The sequence below is a fragment of the Canis lupus genome, chromosome 9 (assembly GCF_048164855.1).
Source record: "Canis lupus baileyi chromosome 9, mCanLup2.hap1, whole genome shotgun sequence".
Classification (NCBI taxonomy): Eukaryota; Metazoa; Chordata; class Mammalia; order Carnivora; family Canidae; genus Canis; species Canis lupus.
This window is the reverse complement of record NC_132846.1, coordinates 2,740,299-2,755,695: the sequence shown is the minus strand read 5'-3', so window position 1 is coordinate 2,755,695 and position 15,397 is coordinate 2,740,299. Positions and strand designations below refer to the sequence as shown.

At 53.4% G+C, this 15,397-nt stretch overlaps 1 protein-coding gene across 1 annotated transcript in view; it reads left to right on the top strand.

The window, feature by feature from the left end:
• FBLN5 (fibulin 5) overlaps nt 1–15,397 on the top strand; it is a 69,602-nt gene that overhangs the window by 4,329 nt on the left and 49,876 nt on the right. Inside the window, exons 3-4 of the mRNA XM_072837809.1 lie at nt 972–1,023; nt 4,242–4,496. Of these exons, the coding sequence (XP_072693910.1) occupies nt 972–1,023; nt 4,242–4,496 (307 nt within the window). The remainder of the gene's footprint in view (nt 1–971; nt 1,024–4,241; nt 4,497–15,397) is intronic.

Genomic DNA, 15,397 nt, shown 5'->3' with positions numbered 1-15,397 from the left:
CGCTTAGTGGGTAAGCCAGTCCCGGACATCCGTCTCGCGGTTTCCCGAGCTTTATGGCACAGCCTCCTGGCTCATTGCTCCCTTTCTTTTGCCCTGAGGCCCTGAGGCCCTGAGCCTCCAGAGCCCTCCCATGAATACAGGCTGACTCCATCATCTCCAAGCACCAGCCCATGGCCCTGGGAAGCCAAGCCCTGGGAGCTGCAGGGAGGGCCAGGGAGGGGATCCCCATGGTCAGAAGCATTCCTTCTCCACCTCGCCTCCGAGATCTGTCGGCCCCATGACATTTTTCTGAGGCCGTAAAGCTGTGCCTTGAGGTGCACGTGAAGACCACGACCCTTGGGGACTGTTGAGGCCTATTTCTGGAAGCATCTTTGTGTGGTTGTTGTGCCGAGATGCAAGTAGAGGGGTTTCCCCAAGTCGGCTTTTCTTACCAAACCCACCACTTTGCTGTGTGTACAGCTTTCAGGGTGGAGGGTGCAGGGAGGGGATGTCACAGCAGGCAGGGTGCTCACCACAGTCCCTGACAAGGGGTCACATAGCACCTGGGGTAAGAGTGATCGCCCTTAACCGCAGTTGTAGCCATTCTTGGAAAGAGATGAATACAGATGTGCCTCATCACCATGCAGACCAAGTGTGGTTACTGCCCTTCATAGCTACAGTGGGAGATAGCCCCCAAATCTGCTACAATTGGGGGTTTTGAAGCAATGACGTGGGGGGCGGGGGTTAAAGAGTGATGCTCAGTGTACAATGATGATAAAAAATACTAAGAAGAATGGGGGTAAATAGGCCTTATAATAGGTGTTGGTGTTACAGATGCTTTTTTTTTTTTCCCTTTACTTCATTTCTGGAACTTTCTGTGATATCCTTGTAATACTTTTATATTAAAAAAACAAAAACAAAAACAAAAAACAAACAAAAAAAAAAACGAAGGACTACAAGCTCACCTCTGTCTCCTTTCTCCTTGCCTGCAGCAACAATGCACTAATGGCTTCGATCTGGACCGCTCGTCAGGACAGTGTTTAGGTACGGGGCCTCCGAGGATCCTGCGCTGGGGTGGGGGATGTTTGGTGATAGACCCGATGACAGGGCCATGTCTGTCTCGGCCGTTGCTCGACATAATGAAATCTGTGTTGGCCTGGATCGTGGAAGAAAACAGGGCCACAGAAGGTGTCAAGAATGGCCTTTGGTCAATCACCTCCTTTGTGGGCAGTCCTGCGAGGGGGCAGGAAGGGCCACACGGATCCGTGTCCCCGGGGCTCTCCGCATTCGCTTCCTATCTGCTGTAACCAATGGCCACAGATGTAGTGGTTTAAACAACAAAAATGTATCTCCCAGCTCAGTGATCTATGGATCATTATCTATGTTATTGGTAGGTCGGAGGTTGTATGGGGGTCTCCCAGGCAAACATGGAGGTCCAGCAAGGCTTTGCTCCTTTCGAGGAGCTCTCGGGGAGACTCCTTGTCCCTGCTCACTGGTGGTGTTGGTAGAATCCACTTCCTTTTTTTGGAAACATTGAGATACAATGGACACACCACGTTGTGTGAGCTCAAGGTGTAGGTAGGACTCATTGGTGTGACACGCGTACGTATCACGGTGATCGCTGCCGCAGCCCCTGCTGCAGCTCCGTCACACCACATAGTCACCTTTCTTTTCTTATGGTGAGAACATGTGAGATCTGCTCTCTTAGCAGTTTCCAAGTGTGTCAGCGACCCTCACGGTGCTGTACCAGCACGCACGCAACTTATAACCGAGACTTTGTTCCCCTCACCAGCCTCTCCCAGACCCCAGCCCTTGTCAGCCACCCTTTTACTCACGATTGTTATGAGTTTGGCTTTTTTGATTCCACATATAAGGGAGGTCGTACAGGATTTGTTTTCCTGCGCCTGGCTTATCTCATTTAGCGTAACACCCTCGAGGTCCATCCATGGTGTTGGAAATGGCAGGACTTCCTTCTCTCTCTCTCATGGCTGAAAATGCCCACTGAGTGTGCATGTGTATGAATATGTGTGTGTGCGTGTGTACCTTGATATAAACACATCTTCACCCACCTTATCCATTCCTCTGCTGATGTACACGTTGGTGGCTTCCACGTCTTGGCTCTTGTGAACTGCCCTGCAGGGAGCATGGGAGTGCAGGTGTCTCTTTGAGGTTCTGCTCTCATTTCCTTCAGATAAGTACCCAAAATTGGGATTGCTGGACCATATGGTGGTCCTATTTTTAACTTTTTGAGAAACCTCCAGATCCCTCTCTGTAGTGGCTGCACCAGTTTGCATTCCCGTGGCATTTCCCACAGTTGCAGGACTGGAGCCCCCAGGTCCTTGCTGGCTGTCAGTAGAGGTCTTTCCCTCCTCATCCCCTGCCTCGTGGTCCCCTCCTCCATCTTCAGAGCCACCACTGTGGGTTAAGTCCCTCACAGGCTCTGGATCTCTTCTTTTCCCGTTGTCACATCTCTCTGACTGACCCTTCTTGCCTCTTCTTCTGCTTTTAAGGACTTCTGTGATGACACTGGGCCCACTCATGTAATCCCCCCACATCTCAAGGTCAGCCGGGTAGCAGCTTAAATTCCACCTGCTACCTCATTTTCCTTTACTGAGTAGCCTGATGCTGCCACCAGTTCCGAGGATGAGGACTGACATTTGGGGGCTATTCTCCTAGTACGTCATCTGGTGGAAAAGGTAGACCTGGACAGAGAGAACACCGTATGTGCTGGAATAACAATCATTGCCAAGTTAAGGCCAGAGCCATGGGCCCTACAGAAGTAGGGGAGGCAGTGATGTCTTATGTCAGGGGTCAATAAAAAAAGCCTTCATGGAGGCCACATTTGAATCTAGTATTTTTTTTAATGTTTTATTTATCAGATGAGAAACATAGGCAGAGACATAGGCAGAGGGAGGTCCTGGATCCCCGGACCCCGGAGTCATGTCCTGAGCCACTCAGGTGCCCCTGAATTGAGAACTGAGGGATGAGTAGGATCCTGAGAAATGGCATCCCAAGTGGAAGAAACAGCAGAAGTGAAGACCGGGGTGGAAAGGACACTGCGAGTACAGAATAGTTTGCTGTGGCTGGAGCATAGCTCCTCTACCAGGACAATAAGGCAGCCCCACTTGCTCCCACCTGGGGGGTGTATTTAGCTTTTTGATTATATTTGATGGAAGCCAGGGGCTGTGTCTTCCTGGAGCTCACGTCAGCTAAGACCCAGAGGAGAGACACATGGTTCCCAAAAGTGATGAGTGGTGAGGAACAACACAACCCTGCTGTGGAAAACCTGGGTGTGCACTTTGATTAGAGGCACTGGGAGACGGGGGTGCGCCAGGGGCAGAGAGGGGGGCAGCGGGCCATTGTTTTCTGTCCCACCGGCCTTCTGGAGGGCCTCAGGCTTACGGCTGCAGATGGGGCACCTGAGCCTCAGCATTTCCCTTTCCTGGTGGGCCTTCGTGTGCATTTCTTTGGAGGGGCTGCTTGGGGTGAGCCATCGGGCTTCCGACATGTGTCCCCCAGGCGCTGGCCCCTGTGGAGTGACCCCAAGGCTGCGACAGGGCCCAGCGGGTAGGCTCAGATAGTAGGCTGCTATGCTGGAGCCAGAGCCCAGGGGTCCCCTGCCCCATCCTTGCAGGGCCGATTTTCTCAGGAACCTGCCTCCTGCTCCTGGCATGATGAGCAGAACATTAGCCTGTCTGGAAATGGGCCTGTTGTGGGCTCAGTGTGAGCTGACCTGCAAGGAAGCCTCCACTTTGCTAATAGGTGGCTAGCTCTCAGCCAGGCCGGACGTCTTCCTGCGTGCAAGCGGCTGTCTCCCGTGCCCAGCTGTTATTTGGAGTAGAGGTGGGAGTAATGATTAGGTCTGTCCCCATGTTTCCCAGGGGCACAGGGGGGCCTCTGAGGTGTTACTCACAGAGAGATCCTCTAGTTTAGTATTTATAGATTCCTTTTTCCTGTTTTTCCTTCTATTCATGTTAATTGATAGTGTTTTTACTTGGGCTTCAAATGGGGGTGATAATGTTTTGTGGATACGGCCCCCAAATGGTGATGTGGTCTCTAATGGCTGATGCTCAGGTGACGCTGGTCAGTGTGATCCCATTTAGCCAGCATGTGAGAGTCCCTGCAGTGATGAACCAGGGACTCTCCTCAGCGTCTGGGAGCATGTGGTAGTGAAGAGGTCTTGGGGTCTTTGGCTTAAATATGCAGCACGTAGGGCATGGGCAGGGAGCCGCTAACACTCATCCTTTCCGTGGCCCTTCCAGATATTGATGAATGCCGGACCATCCCTGAGGCCTGCCGAGGAGACATGATGTGTGTTAACCAAAACGGCGGGTATTTATGCATCCCCCGGACAAACCCAGTGTACCGAGGGCCCTACTCGAACCCCTACTCAAACCCATACACGGGTCCGTACCCAGCAGCGGCCCCACCACTATCAGCTCCAAACTACCCCACCATTTCGAGGCCTCTCATATGCCGCTTTGGATACCAGATGGATGAGAGCAACCAGTGTGTGGGTGAGTAGCCTGGCATCTCCGGCTTCTGTGCTCTGGTCAAGTCCTAATCCCGCCACAGTGAAGTCTTCACTCACGAAACAGTGACTTCTTACTTTCTATGAAGTTCCTTCACGTTTAGCAGCCCGTGTCTCTGGGAACCCTCCCAGCTGGGAGTAGCTTGGATTGATGTACGTGAGGGTTCTTCATCCAGAGAGCCAATTTTTCTTCATTTTCATCTGTCAGTCTGTCTCTCTGTCATCTATCTATTTAAAGACGAAGTTTATATTTTTTCTGTTTGATAAAAAATGCTTCTGGTTTCACTGAGTAAATCCCAAAGAGAAGATCTAGAAAGGACCAGCAGTTTCTCTGCAACACTCCTCACCCTCGAATGGAATGTATACTCTTGAAATAAAAAGTCCTGAAGGCCACGGCCAATTGTTCTGGAAAGAGAGTGGGTTCCTTGGGTGGGTGCCAATGTTCTTTTGGCTAAAATGTGAGCCTCACTGATGGTAATTCACAGCAGGAGTAGACCTCTGGGAAGAAGGCGACACCAGAGGCTGTGAGGCCCCCAGGGGGTTGGCAAGCTGTTTGACTGGTGCCCTAGTGAGCTTTGGTATCTGTGGGACAGGGTGGGCCTTGGCAGAGGGTTACCTGGGTCCTCTCTTGGTTGCTTTGATGGTTGGACTAAAACCTTTGTAACTATTTCTAACTTTGGCAGATGGACTAGAGTTATGATGGACTTTTTTTTTTTATCATATGCACCCCATATCCAAGATCATTTTGAGCCTGAAGCCCCATTATAGACATATTTATAAATTACATACATATCCTGTTATGCTAATATGGTTTGAGGAGTGTAATGCATCCATTCAAAAATAGAACATTTTAGAAGATGTGATAGAAATAAATGTGCCTTGAAGCTCTGATACTTCCTTCTGATGTCCTCAAAGGTCTGGAGACCACTGGTGTACCTAGTGAGATTTTTTTTTTTTGTTGGTCCCATTTCAGGGCTCTGAAGCATTGAGCTGTTAGAGAGGCTGGGTTGATTATTTCATGACGTCTTCTATACGTTCATGCAAACGAGTGTCACATTGCCATCTGGATCCATGCAAATAGTATGCAAACAAGTAGCCTGCAGAGTTGCGAGGGGAGAACTTCTCCATTCTTAGGGGTTGCGAGGGACATGGGGTGTGTGAGTGTGTGTGTGTGTGTGTGTGTGTGTGTGTGAGAGAGAGAGAGAGAGAGAGGCAGAGGAGGAAGAGAGTGAAAAGGAGGGGTGAGGCAGGGAGGGGAGAGCTGGTTGGTGGTCACTCTGAAGGTGAAGAATGTGGGGTCCAGTCAACCCAGAGATGCAGTTTGGTGGAGGAGGAGGTAGCACGCTTTATTAACAAGCAGCAGAACCGCTGTAACTGGAAGGGACTTTACCAATTGAACTCCAGCCTCCTCATTTTGTAGGAAAGGGAGCCTGGACTCCAGTGAGTTTGTAGTGACAGAGGTAGAGTGGGAGTCCACTGGGCTGACTGCCAATATCTACGTTCCTAACTTGGCCGCATGACCTGTCTTGTGTGGTAGAAAAGAAATGATCCCGAAAGAAATGCAGAGGAGAGATTGGGGTGGCGCTCCTCTTCCAGGATGCCTGCCCTGTGGGGCTGGATGTGCCAAATGTGCAACTCTAAGGGAGGGAGGCGGTGTAATAACCCACTGGACTTTGGGAGGGGGCCCTCTGTGGTGCAGGGTGCCTGCCTGATGTCGGGGGCAGCCCCACAGGCCCCTCTGGGGAGAAGCTGGGACTGGCGCATGGCCTCCTGAAGCAGGCCCCTCTCCCCCCCCCACAGACTTCTTTCCAGGATTGCAGGGCCCTTGAGAACAGGGACGGGGCTGGGAAATCTAGTCTTCTCCCGGCCCTCGTGATGTCATGCAGCTTTATGGCTCCCAAGCTGTCACACGGGAGCTGCCGGGCTTTCATAGTGGCCCTTGTGTAAGAAGAATAGAACCAAGGAACCCTAGTGAGACTTGGCCTGGGGCCCACCCATCTCCAAAACGTTCAGCATTATGCATTCATAAGCGCGGAGTCCCTTCAACTTCCCTTCCATTTCCTGCTGCACAGAGGTCCTTCTGGGCATTGTAAGAGGTGGCGTCACAGGGGCGGGGTGACCGAAGGGACCAGGAAGGGAGTCAGTTTCCACATACTGTTCCCTCCAGAACAAGGAGGTGAGAGGTGGGCTTGAGAACAGGCAGGAGGGAAGCAAGGCCTAGGGATGGTTGGCGAGGGGAAGGTGCCAAGGGGGGCCATTGTTAATGAAAGAGGAGGAGGTGAGGACGGGGTGCTCACCACCGGGAGGAGGAGAACGTGGTCTGAGCTGGTGGAGAAAGCATGGAAGGAGCAGTGCGTGATTGGAAAGAACTGGGAAATGTTCCTGAAATGCAGGTGTCCTAGGGAGGAGGGCCACCTCTCCAAGGGAGGCTTTTCTTCCTCCCCATCAGGATGAGATGAATAAACAAGAGTGAAGCCAGCAGTGGCATCACATCAAGAACAAACACTTGTGCGGTGTGGTGCGGGGTGCTGGGATGTGTACACGTGAACTAACACGTTTATGCCTCACGGCCGCCCCACATGGCAGAACTGTCACTATTCCTGTCATACTGGTCAGGCCCTGGAGCCCTTGGAGGAGGCCAGGAAATCTGGCTGAGGCGCAGTGCGGGGGTGAGCTGGGATGTGAACCCATTAGGCCCTGAATGAGGCTCAGCAAGGTTAAGGTGTGTTCACCTCAGAGAGTCTGCGTTGGAGCTCTGATTAAACATGAGCGCCTTCTCTTGCCTTTTTTTTTAGAATTAAAATTTTTGTCCTGTCACATTTTGAACATAGAGGTGGAGAGCAAAATGAGTACCACCTGTTTACCATTCGATTGCTATAATCAGCCTCGCTGGTCCTTTCCCCTCCCCCAGTGGATTCATTAGAGCAAACCTCAGTCATCATATGACTTTATCTTTAAAGACCTTAGAATATATCTCTAAGACATACAGATTCCTTAAAATATATCGCCCCAACACTGTTATCAAACCTACAAAAGTCAACAATAATTCCTATTTATTGTTCAATATCCAGATGGTGTTCAAATTTCCCTGGTCATGTCATAAATGTTTTTTTGCCCCTGTTGGTTGGTTAGAACAGGATACAGATAAGGTCCAGGGGTTGCATTTTGTTGACAAGTCTCTTAAATTTCTCTGGATCTTTCCTGTCTCTCTGGCCAGGTGTTTTGTTAATGAGGCAGAGCGGTTTGTCCTGTAAAGTTCTTTACCTTTGGGATTTCTCTGATCACGTTTTTGGGGGCGGGTATTCAACATACTTCTTCACACCTTCTGCTTTTCCGTGAACTGGTAATGGTTAGATCTAGAGACCTCATCCAATTCAAGTTAAGCTTCTTTGGCAGACTGCTTCCTAGGCAACATCCCTGTTTTTTTGTCTTCCTTCTGCCCTGGTTTTTCCTCGTGAACTGTGAGACAATCTGCTTCAAGAAGCAAAAGGGCATTTTCCCTATGGCTTCCTTTCTCTGAGTCTTGGACCCAGTTTCAAAGAAGCAGTTTCCACTCTTGTGTCCAAATTAGCCCATGACCCCTCGCTGCAGGCCAGGCATGGCCGGCTCAGAGCACGGGTCCCCTGTGGTCCTGAATTTCCTTCTCGACTTCTCTCTTTTGGATTCTGCTTTGGAGGTGACTAGACCCTGTCCCTTCTGGAACAAAATCTGGTTTTGAGTCCCCCAACCCCTAGAAGTAAATCTGGATCACCCAGGACACTTGCAGAGTGAACAGCAACCCAATAAAGAATAACAGCCCATGAGCCAAGAGAGTTTTGAGTCCTCAAGAAAACTGGCATCTTTTCTCCGTGAGTGGGGTGGGACTTATGGCTGGTGAGGGTGGGTCTTTCAGCTCCCAGGCCCCGGGGAGACCGGTGCCGGTGATGGAGAACCAGAGGGACGCGGTGAGTGATCAAGGAGAAGGGGGCTGCTCTAGGGAAGCCTTACCTTACCTACCTAGACGCACCCAAGGCACAGACTGAAGTGAAAGCAAACACATCCCCAGGGCTGAGCTGCTGGAAGGCCTCACAGAAGTAGCGTGCTATGGGGTGACCAGTGTGGGCGCTGAAGGCTCAGAAAGAGGGGAGCTGAGCCGAAGGGTTGGGGCACCCATGGGTTGACCTTTGGCCACAGTCCCTGACTGTTGGTGTCACTCGTTTGTGCGTGTGTCCCCTTTGGGGCTAAGCTTGTCACCTCCCCGGGTGGACATTCTTCGTCTGGCTTTGCCAATCAACTTGGCTCAGTGGCAGATTTAGGGACTCCACCGGTGACAAGTGCTTGTGGAATGTTCTGTGGTTGTGCAAGCCGTCTTTCACTAGAGCCCTGCTCCCCTGGGGACCGCGGGGGCTCTCCCAGTCGTTTGTGAGGTTGTGAGCAATGACTTTCTTCTCCCTCCTGGCCCTGGGGATTTGTCATTGATTGAAATGCTTGGGCAGGCAGGTAGGGACATGCATGGATCCTTCTGGAAGATGGGTGGTGCTAGCCTGAGGCTTTCCTTGAGCTAGTTTTCCTGAAAGCCAACCATTTTTTTTTTTTTTTCAACATTCAACATGTTGAATGTGACTGATGGAAACAGAGCACCTGTTGGTGTCAGGCTGTGGCCGGGCCACAGCCCGGGCGGGGGTGGGGGGGCTCTCCTCAGAGTTTATGGTCAAGGAAGGGAGATGAGACACAAGAGAAGCAGCTGAAATACTAGGTGGCCCATGGCAGGTCCCTGAGACAGTGAAGAGAAGGCAGAGATAGGGAGGCCATAGAAAGATTCATAGGGTCTGAAAATGTGCTGAAGGCCTCATTCTTTAACACCTTTAAAGTGACCTAGAACCCAGCTGGTGATGCACCCACCTCGCACTTTCACGCCTTTGCCCGGTTCTGGTCCCTTGGTCAGATTCTGCTCTGAGACCCCAGCAAATCCAGGTTCATTTAGACTCTGAACCCAAGCAGTGAGGAGTCCTTCCACCATGACGCTGGTCCCCAGTGGGTAAGGCCAGGCCAGGAGCACCTGTCACCATGTAGAAGTTCCTACAGGCTTTCCCTCCGATTTCTTATACCGGCGTGGGCTGATGAAAATCACATCCTTGGGGACAAGGCCAGAGGGAAACTGAAGGTGGCACCGACCGCTCGGTCCTCCAGCTGCCGAGGGCACCGGGCATAGGCAGGCCTGGGAGGAAACAGGCTGGGCTCAGGCAGGGGCTCCACAGGCGGCTTCGCTTTGCTGTCCTGGTGCACCAGGCTCTGCACGCTTGTTCACCTGTAGCCGGACCTTGCTATAGGTCTTGAGGAGCAGCTTAGCATCTCCGCACCTCAGGGTTTCTGTCTGTAAACGGGGAGAACGCTACCGGCTTCCTTCCATAGGCAGTTTGTGAGCCTTAAATGAGATTTTCATGTAAATGGTCAGGTGTGGGGGGTGGCTCATGGGAATGGCTCATGACAGGGCAGTGATCGTGATAACTGTTGTCAGTATTTCCAGTCCCAGCATTCCGTTAGGAGTTCTCCTGCTCCAAATCCCTAGTCCTGTTATTCTATCAGTGTTTATTATTTCCACTGGGTATTAGGTTTAATGGTGCATGACTTTTGGAGGGTTGAGGGTTGGATCCTTGACACTGGTTGGCATTCGGGATCTGCAGGGAGACCTCAGCAGAGAACGGACTCTGGGCAGCTCTTCTCCCAGGGAAATGCAGGTGGTGCCTCAGCAGGTCTGTGGTGAGGCCTGAGGTTCCAGCTTCCTTGGCAGCTCCCCAGTGAGGCAATGCTGCTGGTCCCAGAACCACGCTTTTTAAGCAAGGCTGTAGTCCATCTGTCTATTCTTAGATGAAACTGCATTTAAAAATACATGAAGAGGTGCCTGGCTAGTTCAGTTGAGCATGTGACTCTTGATCTTGAGGTCATGAGTTTCAGCCTCACGCTGGGGGTACAGATGACTAAAAACAAAACAGAAAACAAAACACTTAAAAGAAATGTTAAAACTTAATATTTATTTATTTATCTTAAAGATTTTATTTATCCATGAGACACAGAGACACAGGCAGAGGGAGAAGCAGGCTCCCTGCAGGGAGCCCGATGTGGGACTCGATCCTGGGACCCCAGGGTCATGCTGTGAGCCCAAGGCAGATGCTCAACCGCTGAGCCACCCCGACATCCCAAAACTTAATTTTTACAATATAATCCCCATATTGTTTGAATCTCTTGGCAGGATATATTATTTTTATTTAAAAACGAAAATACCACCAATTTTTTTTTTTTAAAGCATAAATCAGGGCAGATTGTTTGGTAAAGGGACCAGATAGGACATTGAGAAGAACTGAACAGTTTTGCTATTTCTTATCTGTGGGGCAGACAGAGGTCACAGGGCCTTTGTATAAGAAGAAAGGATGGTAGGATAGTAAAGCATCTTAGCTTGGGGTCTGCGGCTAGAATTCAGGGGATCTGTTGTCACGTTTTTCACCCATTGCCATCTAGAGAGGTTTGTCACTGTTTTCCATTGAGTAGGCAGTAAGCTGTAGGCCCTGCGCAGTACTGGGACAGTATTCGCAGGGGAAACACATATTTATATGTCATATCACAGCTGTAACAGTTCTTCTGAAGTGCTTGAAGTGTTCGGCACATCCTGAAATACCGTTCTCACTAATCCCTCCTTCAACACTGTACAAGATGCTGAGCTGCTGTCCCGTCTTGGTGTTCCATGCCCTGACCAGGGAGCACATATATGACCACGACATGCATTTGTTGTAGAGAGATTTTTTTCAGTGCCTTCATTGTGCTGGGTCTCCCTTGCCATCCCGTGAATTTAATTTCCTGCCGCTCACAGCATTCTTCCGAGAAGGGGCCTGTGGGCTTCATGGGTCTGTAGAACGGGCATGTTGCCTGCACACCACAGTCCTCCGTTGTCTGGAGGAGATGCTCTCTGGGGCCTCCTCCAACTCAAGAATGTTCTGCTTTTCTGAATCATCCCAGTCCTTAGGAAGACAGTCTGGATTTTCCACTTGTGCGTCCTGGTCCGGGGTGCTCACTGACGTGGCCTTGCTCTCCTCCTGTGCTCCAGCTGGCACGTGTGCTCGCTGGCGTCTGCCAGGACTGTGTCTGCCCTCCATGGACGAGGAATCCCCCCCAGCCACAGCCTCAGCTGCCCGGCCTCCACACGGGGTGGGCATCCGCCGCGGCCCACGCCCAGCCCTGGTGCCGTGGGGAGTGGGCACTTCCCCAGGGCTCAGCGGAGCAATTTTCTCAATGACCTATAAATTTTTCTTGGCTCTCACCTTATGTTCTTTGGTCTGGTCCTGTTTCTTTCAATTATAGTCTGTCCTGGAATTTGCCAGTTGTGTGTGGAGAGCAAGTGGTGTTGCAAGAGGATGGAGGAAGTGTGAGCCTTCAACAGCGGGATGCTTCAGCAGTGCCTTTGGTGGTCGCTGCAGAGGCGGGTGTCTGGCCGCATGTCTGGAGGGGGCCTGAGGGGGGCGGGAGGGCACGGTTGCCTGTCAGGGCCGGCCCGTGTGTTTGAAGTCCTGGGCGGTACGTACCCTGGTGCATCCGTAGATGTGTGATGCTTCCAAGGGTGTTGAAATAGAGGAAGGTGATCGGAGCCTCCCTTCTGTCTTCAGGACTAGGTGTAGATTGCATTTCCAACATCCCGTTGATGGAAGTGGATCAAGTGCGCTGCCGGCCAGCTCTGGAACAGAGCCACAGGCGCAGGCCTTGAACCTGCGTGGCCGCTTCCGCAGCTGTTCTCCACGGTGCATGTGTGCTTGGGTGCACATGGCCCCTGCCCTCGCCCCAGCTTGCGCAGGAACACGGTGACTTGGGAGCTCTTTGTGCCACCAGAAACGCAGGAAAGGAGATAAAGGATATGTAGGAAAGCAAAGGATCAGTGTTATAGAGTGTGGGCATGAGCACAGTGGACGTGATTCAGGTACCACATGAGCCATCGCGCTGGGCAGTACTGACAACAGCCTCGGGGAGATATCACTCCAAGGCTCCGGGGCTAGTACCTGCTGCGAGGGAAAGAAGGGTGGTCTTTACATCCTCAAGGGACCTGGAGGGAGGGGTGTGAGGCCAGAGAGTGGAGGGAGCTAGTCAGATGTGGGCAGGAGCGCGGGCTTTAGATTGAGATACGTGGGGTCAGATCCCATCCTGTGGGTGGTCGGGTGCCGCGTGCTACATCCGTGAGGGGCCGTCTATAGGATGGGGTGAGAACGCGTGTCTTATGGGGCTGTTCTGAAGCTTGGCAAGGACGCCCTGAGTGCGAGTGCCTCATGGTCAGGGGCGCACTCCCCGAACCATCGCTGCCGTGGCTCCCTCACCTCTGCTCCCCTGGGAGTAGCAGCCCCATGGCCTCACACCTAACCATCCCTACCCTATTCGGTGAGATGTGGGGCTGCACATCCCAGCTGGGGGGGGGGGGGCTGGCAAGGGAGGAGGAGAGGCTTCCTGACTGTGAGCCCTGGCGATTCTCCCCCTCTGCGCTGTGACCCCCCTCAGCTGGATGAGCTGCCTTTGGTCCGTCCCCTGGACCCCTCAGCCTGAGAGAGCCAAAGGGCGACAGGGTACAGTGTTGCTCGCTCTCCGGCTGCCTGCTTCTCTGGACACATGGACACGCAGACAGAAAGGCGGACTCCAGACCCCGTGGGCTAGCAGGCTGTGAAGGGGGTGGTGCGGGTGGGCCGGGCCAGCACCCCATCAGGGGACCCTCTGCTGCAGCCCCAAGTGTGACAGGGCAGGCAGGGGCCCATGTGCCCTCGCGAGGATGTGGGCATTGGGGTTTGGGGCCCCGGGTAGAGGCCTGGGGGAGGCTTCATGGCTGCAGGTGTGGTGCCGGCCGTGCAACCTCTCAGTGGGTGACTATCGAAGGAATGAGTGAATGAATGAATGAGTAGAAGGAGGGGGAGCGTGAGCACTGCTGCACCTGCAGTGAGGCAGGAGCCCTCGCTCAGTTCCTAAGTCAATGGCTCCTGACTCGCTTGAGCACAGCCCCTGTGCCTGAGGCTCCTGTTTGTCTTGGAACAGGGGCGCGTGCTTGGGGAAGGGTCCCGGCCGTGTCCCGGGGCTGGCAGGGACACCACATTCACAGGATTCCTTCCCTCCGAGGCCTCCGACATCAGACTGCGTGTCAGGGGCTGCCCTGCTCTTCCCCTCGGCTAGTGGGCGCTGGGCCAGAGGGGAGCCGGGGACAGCCAGTGCCGGGCCCTGCCCCAGGCCGCAGCGTCCAGGCAGCCGGGGAGGCAGGGAGGCTTTGGGGCCTCGGCGGTGCCGTCTGCCTCTGCTTCCAACCAAGATACTGGCGGAGCCAGAGTGCCAGCCAGAGCTGATTCTTGAGCTTTCACTTGCTCCGCGGTCTCAACACCTCCCCCAGGAATCGGTGAGGTCAGACCCTGCAGGCCTCACATCCGGAATCAGTAGGAAATTGGTGTCTTCAGCGGTTCCCGTGGGAAGCAGGGGATGGTGATTTGGGGGAGATCATATTAAGCAATGCAAAGACATGGAAAAAACCCTGAGTCTACTTCCCCCCCTTTGGGGATAAAGTGTTTTCTGCCTTGGAGCTAGGGAAGGGGACGCTGGCCCTGCTGGGGCTGCTGGGGCCACGCGGAGCACGATGGGGACAAGGCCATGAGGGCAAGTGGTGAACTCAGGGCGAACTGAGCGACCACAGCATCCTGTACCATGTCTCTGGCTCATGCCCCATAACCACGATTGGTAGGCATTTGCGATCATTTATTCGGCGACTGTATCAAGCAGGAACTTGTATTTTCAGCCCCGGATAAACCTCACTGAACCAGCAGGAAAGCTTACGCGGTGACCCGTGTGTACAGGGTTCAGATGAGCAAAGGGGAACTGGCCGTCTGTCCCTTGTCCACGTAGGGCAGTTTCATCATTAATGGACTTGGATCGGTCGTTTATCATGTATGTGCAGGGTCTGTGCTGCGCAGCCGAAAATCCACCAGGCGCCACTGCTGCCCAGGGTGCACACGCTTGCCAGGACGGGGATCAGAGGAAGGAGGGAGCCTGACACCACTGGGCAGTTTGTGCCCAGCGTCACGGTACGGCACCCAAGGCGGGTGGGTGAGTCTGCGTGGGGACAGGTGTACACTTCCGCGTGTTCCTGTGGATAAACTGTCACTGGACACTTCTGTGGGGCAGACACTGCCAGGGGCTCGGAGGGGACATGAAGATGCAGAAGCCTCAGTCCCTGCACATCTCAGCCGGGTGGGGGTGTGCAGGGCTGGGGGCATGAACACAACCTAGCAGAGGCTTTGCCTGAGCCACAGGCCAGTGGGTGCTGGGAGCAGCATCCCCAGGGGCTGGAGGAGTGGCCGCACGGATTGGGAATTCTGCTCAGGAGTGGGCTGATGCCCCCCCAAGAGAACCTTGGGAGGACTGAGTAGGATCTCCCCCTGGGAGGAAGGCAAGGATTTGTGGGTGAGGCCACAGCACGGGCACAGGTGTGTGGGGCAGGAATCCTGCTAAGGGCCGGCCTTGGTGCGGAACCTGTGGGTCATGCCCCTGCCATGATGCCCAGTGTGTGGCAGCAGCGTCAGGGTGGGTTGGCGGGGTGGGAGGGTGGCAAGCATGGGAGGAGAGTGTGGGAAGGCCAGCGGGAACTAGGCTGGGGGTCTTGAATGCCATGCCAATGGCTGAGGCCCAATTCTGTGGACTCGGGTTTTTGAGGGGTGGGAACTGTGACTTGTGTTTGAAGAAGCTCCTGGGTCAGGCCCAGGGGTCTGGGGTCTCCGTCTCAGTCTTGCCACAAGTTCCATGGGTGGGGGCAGCTCCATCCCTTCTCTTCCTGGGCTCAGGCTCCATTTCCCATCTGCAGGAGAAGGCCTGGCCCACAGTGTGGGCCGCTCGGGGCCCTGAGCA